We start from the raw sequence: 7576 nt of genomic DNA on the forward strand, positions 1-7576 counted from the left end.
CAGGTCATTGGTTTCCTCAACCTGATTCTGTGGGCAGGAAATGCTTGGTTCGTCTACAAGGAAACACACCTCCATAAACCTCCAGCAGCCGCTCCTCCAAACCCATCCAATCCCTCGTCTCCTTAGGGGATGTAAAGAGTGTGAAAAACCACCCCGCATGGAGCGCAACTTCTCACCGCAGGATGGTTGTCGCCGCAGTCCCCCCCTCCCCCCCGCCCCCACTCAGTTATGCAATTGATGTGCAAGAAATGGATGGGTTTTCTTTGTTGCTCTTAAACCCTGTGTGTAAGGAAGGAAGAGAGATCTACACTCTGGCCTGTGCGTACGCAAAAGGGTCATTCTACTGTATTGAAGCTTGTTCTGTGCTTTGAAAATAAGGACAACACGTTTCTTGATTAAAAGCTGAACAGAGCCAGCCGTCTGCCAGCCTCCAGGGGTTGGCTTTCCAGCTGGTGCCAGGTCAGCACACACTCTGTGACTGGAGCCGAGTCGTACTGCTCTGCCCAGGGTGCAGCCTGATCCTATGTATGTTTACCCGGAAGGAAGTCTCGCTGAGTTCAGTGGGGCTGACTTTCCCCGTAAGCATGCTTGGGACTGCAGCCTTGGACTCACCCAGGCAAATGCCTTTGTCTGCATTGCTAGCAGGAATTGTACATCATGTTCACAAATGTACATTGTTCTTAGGTTACACTACTGCCTTCCTGTTGACAGGGCAGTCTAAATGCCTGCTTGAGGAATCTGCGGAAGTGAAACGCCAGCCAATCAAACCTTAGACTGATAACTCTAGGAATTGTAGGGAGGCAAAAAGCATTGCTTTGTAGGTAGCCTACAGAGCTGGGATCCCACATCTGGTGCCCGTGGACACCCCGCTTGGCACCGGCCAGGCTCCCTGTCCCTCCTGATTTAAAAAGAAAATTAAAAGATTTTTTAAATTAAAAAAATTAACTGGGAGGCAGCAAAGTGCCAGGCGCCAATGCCTTCTTTATTTCCAAGAATGCCTCTGGCCCCACATGGGCCACAGAGGCGTTCTTAGAAAATAAAAATGGTGGGTGGCTGCAGTCCAGCTCTTCGTTTTGAAGTGTGCCCGGCTGCCCAGAAATAAAAGGTAAGCTGTGGGGATGCTAGGGAGAATCTTGGGGGAGGGGGGGGGTAGAGGGGCGGGGGCAAGGGCGGGGGGTGAGGGGAGGTGTTTTGCCTGAGCTGTGTGTGTGTTTTGCCTTTTGGGGGTGAAGTAAGTGTGTGTGTGTGTGTGTGTGTGTGTTTTTGGTGTAATGTTGTTTTTGCCTGGGTGTGTGTCTTTGCCTGAGCTTTGCTTGTATGTGTGGTGTGCCTTCTGCCTGGGTTTTGTATGGGGGTGTGTGTATTGCCTGGGGGGGTGGCATCGGTGTGGCGGATGCTTTGTGTGTGGGTGTTTCTCTGAGCATCACCAATTTGCCTTCTGTGAAATGGGTATTTTGTTGTGTTTATGGGCCGAAATATGTGGTTTGCCATTTGGGGCTCAGATCCCACTTCTGCCATGTACTCATTTTCTTGGCCAAGTTATTTGTCACTGAGCTTCATCTGTTAGCCTTCTTTGAAATGGGCGTTAGAGTAGAAAACTGGGGTCACAAGAATGGTTTTGTGTTTTGGAGCTCAGGTTTTACTTCAGCCTCAAGCATAGGTTTTGGGGCAAGTTACTTTTCTTTTAGTCTCACCAGTTTTTCTTCAGGGAAAATGGTGTTTTGTGGTTGGCCATGCCCAACATGGCAGCCATTTTAAGAATGGGCAGCCCCCCCTTTAGGGAAGCCATTTTGTGAGAGCATCCATGACACTGTATCAAAATTCCAAATGTGCTAACTGGCCCAGAATGGTTGGGGACCCCTTCTGTAGAGTATCTAGGAGCTGATTACAGACAGAAGCTCTAGGAATCTGCACAAAATACAGGATCAGACACGGATTCCAGCAACTTAAACAGAATCCTAGAAATTCTATCCTTTAAATAAAAGTGTAGTTTCTAGGCTTTATGTGTGATGGTTGAGTATGAGACTTTGTGTATCATAAAAAGCAGTCTGCCTCCTTGGCCACAGGTCCATGTTTCCTTTTCCCTAGCACAAGTTTTATTTTACCCCATTAAGCCTTTTTCTGCAAGTTCTTCACAAACCAACTGAACTCTGAATTTCAAATTCCACTGAAAGAAAGAGACCACCCACCAAAGAAGTGATGTTTTATGCAAATTGTACAGTGGCATGCCCAAATCACACAAATACTGGCAGAGTTTGCAAATGCTTATTATCTGGTTAAATTTCCAAATTGAGCTTTTGTGATTACGGAGTTTAGGGGCTGTGGGATTTTTTTAGCACAGCATTCCAGAAATCCTGGTTATGATGACTCAGCTATAAAACTGCAACATTATCATGAAATAGTTCAGCATCTTTGACTTCTGCATATGTAGTACAATTCTGCACATTTCAGTTCCTGAGAATCTGTTTTGATTATTTTAAAAAGTCAGGATTGTAGCTGTCATGGTTACAAATACCAAAAACCAAGAGGCAGTATCTGAAAGCTCGAGACCCCTCAGAGTACTTACGTGGCTCACCATTCCTTTTTGTTATAATATGTAATAATGCTCCCCATTGCTAAATACCCCCCCCCACTGCCCCTTCATTTCCTTAGAGGTGATCTCCTACTGTTCTTTTGCCAAAAGAGTCTGAAAAGATTGTGGAAATCAACGAGGTTCAGAATAAAACATGCAAATTGAGCAAGTTCATGGAAAATAAGTAGATTTTGGATGTATTTTCACTAGTCTTCATCATTTATTGTGAGAGCAGCCATAAGGAAACTTGCCAATTACTTCAGGAGATTTCTGCTATGATCTCTACTCATGCATAGGAGTGCTCTCGCTCTCTCCCTCCCTCTCCCCCCCTCCTTTGGTTGAAGTCTTCTATCCTGAATGATGTATTTGCAAAAGCTTTGCACACTCTTTTCATCATGTTGATTCAGTTGGGTTTTCGCTGCAAGGTGTCTTAAAATGCCTGCTTAACTCTAAATTTATTGTTAATTTTACTAAGAGCAACAATAAAACAAATTCTTTAGATGTATAGTCTGCAGATTTGTAAGATTCACACCTGGTACCAGCATTTTGGTACCCTATTTATCTTCACATAGTTTATGCAGAGGACACTGTTATCCCTAATTTTATAGCTGGAGGTTATAGCCACAATCCTAAGCATAATTGTGTGAAAATCAGTTCCATCAACACTGGGGAAAATCTTACTTCTCTAGTGGCTGCATTCAGATGCAACAATAACCCAGGGTTCTGGAGAATCCTGGCTTATCATTTACAAGCAAAGTACTTCTGCATGATGTCTGATTGCTCCCAGTGCAAGCGAGAGCAGCTAAACAAACGATGGATACTCCAGCCATGGCTTGTTTGCTGTGAAGTCCAAACTGAGAACTCTGGCCTGTCTCTTCCCAAACAAGCCAGATTTATAAACCCACAACATACCACAGCTTCTGACTCTCATCAGAAAATGTCCTTCCAAAATATGACCTGCTTTTATTTTTCTAGGAAACCACTCCAACCCTGAATATATGGCTCACAATTAAAACTATAAAAGCTTGTTGCTTGCTCTTTCTGGTTCAATAATTCTTAAATGCCCTTTTATTCCATAAAATAAATCAGTGATACTTTCTCCCCCCCACACACACACACTTCTGTGGGAGAAATCAGGGTTGTATCCAATGTTAGCCCTACTTAAAATAGACCCACTGAAATGAATGGTCTAATTAAGTTAGACTAACATTGGATACAACCCTCAGTTTCCAAATATCTTCCCCGGTGATCAAAATTGTGTTCTAAAAGCAGCATGTTTGTGTAGCAGACTCATAAGCTACATTTGTGCACCTATAGAATTCTTGCAACCCAATTTAAAGGGTGGGAATTGGAGATGCAGCGGTGCCTACATGACACATCAGACTGGATGATACTGAATACTTCCCCTTTCATTTAAATGCTTGACCTGTGTATCTTTAACATATAGGTGACTTTTACAAGTAGGACTGAGTGTACTGTACATCGTTTAAAAGTATTTAAAATTCTACACCAAGAAAAGCTGAATGTTTGTGGCCCTAATCACTTATTTGACCATTCTTATTTTGCATAATTCAACATTTTTAATTGTTTTGCATAGTTCTAGTTTTGTTAAGCTCTGGAAAGAATGCAACTTCAACATGCACTCCAGAAATCTACATCAGCCACCCTTCTGGCTTATGAGATTTCAACAGGTGTGCCATCCACAGTTTCAAACATGTCTTTACAGTCATAAGAGCTAGGAACTTCATGTGTGTTTAAGGGAAAGCTGAGATTCTCAAGAATCTGGATTTGTATCCAGTATCACATTCTGTGCCCCTGTAGAATTGCAGCAGACATACAACCCTGCTTGTAAGGTCTTGAAATACTGTTTTTGACTAAAAAAAGCAACACATCACCTACATAAATAGATGTCCCATTTTCATATCTTTCCATGTGCTCCTGCTCCTTGATTTAAGCATAATCAGCCCAGAAAAATGAAAATTTAAGAACAAGACACTTGTTCCCTACCTGAGTGCTTGATTAATAAATACCCAAGAACAAGCTTATCCAAGTTCTTTGCCTTCTGTCTTTCAAATGACTAAAATAAGTTAACTGAGCCTGTCCCCAGGAATACTAAGCATGTTGTGTAGGGGTGCAATGAAGCCTTAATGCTCTTCATTATTTCTGTTAAAACCTTAACCTACACTCAGGGTATCTAGGAGACTGCATGGTGCTCAATACTGAAGAGTGGAGTATATGCTGTCAGAGGCAGAATCCTAAGTATCTGAGCCTTCGTTAAAAAAAAAGAAGTTGCTGGTCCTTGTTCTTTCTATGCCGCGTGTCCCCAAACAGTTGTTTCCGACTTGGTATATGTATGTGAGCAAAATGCATGACTGAGTGAAAACCAGAATTCCTTGTCTTACAGGGAGATGCCTCTCAGAGGTCTATGAAGCCATTGTTTATTTCCTGCCTCTTGCTTTGAATAATAATAATTCTCCACTCCTCTCAGGACTGAGCAAAAGCCATTTTGAGGTTGTCTTCAACCGACACTCCCCCATTGCTTGGAATGACTGTGAAAGCAATAAATCTGCAGGCTGGGAACAGCAAGCAAAGTTTTCCCCTTACTCAGACTAGCAAACATGCCTGGCCTGTCACCTTTTATAGGAGTCAGGCCTTATCACATGACCTGCCCTGGCCTATCCCTGGTCTGAGTGGTTACCCTGTAGTTTCCTTCTTTGGGTGGATCTTGGTGGTGTTGCACAGACTGATACTCCCTCAGGCTCCATGTTCCGGCCTTGCTACATGTGGCATACAAGTTACGGAAATTGGTCCCTAGGCAGTAGGCACACAAGTCACTTATCTAGGTCCAATAAACCAAGGTGGGGGACATGTGGTGTTGTTTGGATCCCATCTCTCATCAACCCCAGCTGGCATGCCCAATGGTTAGGATCAATGGGAGCTGGGAGTCCAACAACATTTATAGGGCCACAGCCTCCCCACCCCAACCATAAACTGGATTTTCCCAAAGGCTGGGTTGAAAGTTCTCAAATCAAAACATTTAGCCTAAATTTGGGGGCATAATGAAAGAAATTGAGCACAATTGCTGCCCCTCTTTCATATTTCAGAGGATGGGAGCAAATTTAGAGGGTGCTTGTGAAGAACATATTGTTAGTGCTCCCCAGGCTCTTCTGTATTGCCAGGTGCCAATTCAAAATTCCCATAATGCCCCTAAAAGCTGCCATATTGCTGTAACATCATTCAGGGGGACTGTGGGGATTTCAAAATGGCACCTGGCAGCACAAAGGAAGTGAAAGGTGTGCTGGTGAGTTTTACGCTCCTCAACTTTCCCCTGCCCAAAATGCCCCCCCACACACACACTTTTGCCACCACCATGTTGGGAATAACACAAATGGTAGAGAGTGTGTGTGTGCTGCAGAAATAACATTTAGCTAACCAGTTTGCAACTTGTGCATTCAGTCTGTGGAGGAAAACAACAACGGATGTATGGATCGAGAGAAACCTGTGAAGTGGTTGTAAAGAGCCCCTCAATCTGGCTTGAGCTCTTGCAAAGCTGTTAAAACACTGGATGCACTTAAAACCTGAATTAACTATGCAAATGTGTGCAAAAAATGATGACCTTTTAAGTAATGCTGAAAACAAGAATCTTTGGGGTGCGGGGAATGCTTAAATGAAGTATCGCTAACTCCTAACCCTGCTCCTCTTCCTTGGGGACATGTTATAATGCCTCAACACTTGTTTTTACCACTTGGTATTCTCTCACCCCAGATGTAGATAACTTAAAGAAATGTACATTTTATTTTCTCTTGTAAAGGAAGCTGGCCATGCTTGATCTAAGCCATTGGTGGGGAGTTCTGTACGTTATTTGGCTATGGAGTTCTCTTCCTAATCATTGGAGCTCATTTGGAATTAAAATTGATACCCTCTTTTGCTTTTTGTTAACTCTAATGCTTTATGGGGAATGGGAGGAGATGGAGGCCAAATACATTTATTATGAAAAAGCACACATTTTTTTCCTGTCTCATCAGAATTGTTCAAGAAACGTGTATGTGTTCTGTACACAACCAGTGTAATAAAAATTTTTCTCACTGAATGTATGTGCTCTGACTTGAAAATGCTTTCAGAATTTGTCAGAGTATAGCTGGGTTTGGGCTTTTATATATTCCTCCGTGGTTTTGTAGCACCCTGCTAAATCTCAGCTTTTATTTGAAAGAAAAACGCTATTTCTAGCCCTCATGAGTGTCATATATGTTTAAAAACAACAACCCCAAAACAAAAGGATGTCATATACAATATGTAGGGAAAACTGCAATGGATCTAAGAACAAGTTTCTGTAACCACAAATCTGCGATGCCTACCAAAAAAACTAGAGTAGCTGGATGTAAGACATTTCAACTCGCCTACATTTCAACTCATCTCTCTGATTTACAGTTGCTTCCAATAGAACAAACAAAAGACACTGACATGCTTTACAAAAGGGAAATCCTCTGGCTCTATAGACTGAGAACTCTTAGTCCAAATGGCCTTAATCTGGTGGATAATTCATAAGCATTATACCAATCATACCTCTGTTTTTTCTCCTAAGGAACTTTCATCCCCAGGCATTCCAGACTGCCGCCACTCCTGGTATCCGTTTAACAGCACAGCTGCTGACAAGGTTGGAAGCTGAAACGTTTCGCTCAATATATTTATTTATTTATTTATTTCATTTCTATACCGCCCAATAGCCGAAGCTCTCTGGGCGGTTCACAAAAATTAAAACCAAACAACACACAATAAAACAATTTAAAATATATAGAACATTAAAACCACAATAAATATATAAATAGTCTGTTAGGATGCAATTCTATGGCCGCTAGACAGAAGCTAGAAGGCCATAGGATTGGTTGGTTTTCAGGAACCGATCTCGGTTCCCAGAGAACTGCCTCCTTGCCCCTGCCGTCTCATAGGTGGCATGGATCATCCCCACCTCCGTGCTCAAAAGAGCAGTCGCAATGGGGGGAAAGG

The 7576-nt window shown here is 42.8% G+C and overlaps 1 protein-coding gene across 3 annotated transcripts in view; it reads left to right on the forward strand.

Annotated features, from left to right (window-relative positions):
- The window catches only part of LOC146337939 (synaptophysin-like protein 1), a 30392-nt gene extending 23730 nt beyond the window's left edge, over positions 1 to 6662 (forward strand). For all 3 annotated transcript variants that reach the window (XM_084815477.1, XM_084815476.1, XM_084815478.1), the window contains exon 5: positions 4 to 6662. In XM_084815477.1, coding sequence (XP_084671603.1) covers positions 4 to 126 — 123 coding nt within the window. In that variant the 3' untranslated portion in view covers positions 127 to 6662. The remainder of the gene's footprint in view (positions 1 to 3) is intronic.
- Positions 6663 to 7576: the final 914 nt, after the last annotated feature.

Source organism: Heloderma suspectum, chromosome 10 (genome assembly GCF_057233095.1).
Source record: "Heloderma suspectum isolate Gila_16-S chromosome 10, 16-S_ref, whole genome shotgun sequence".
NCBI classification, from domain to species: Eukaryota; Metazoa; Chordata; class Lepidosauria; order Squamata; family Helodermatidae; genus Heloderma; species Heloderma suspectum.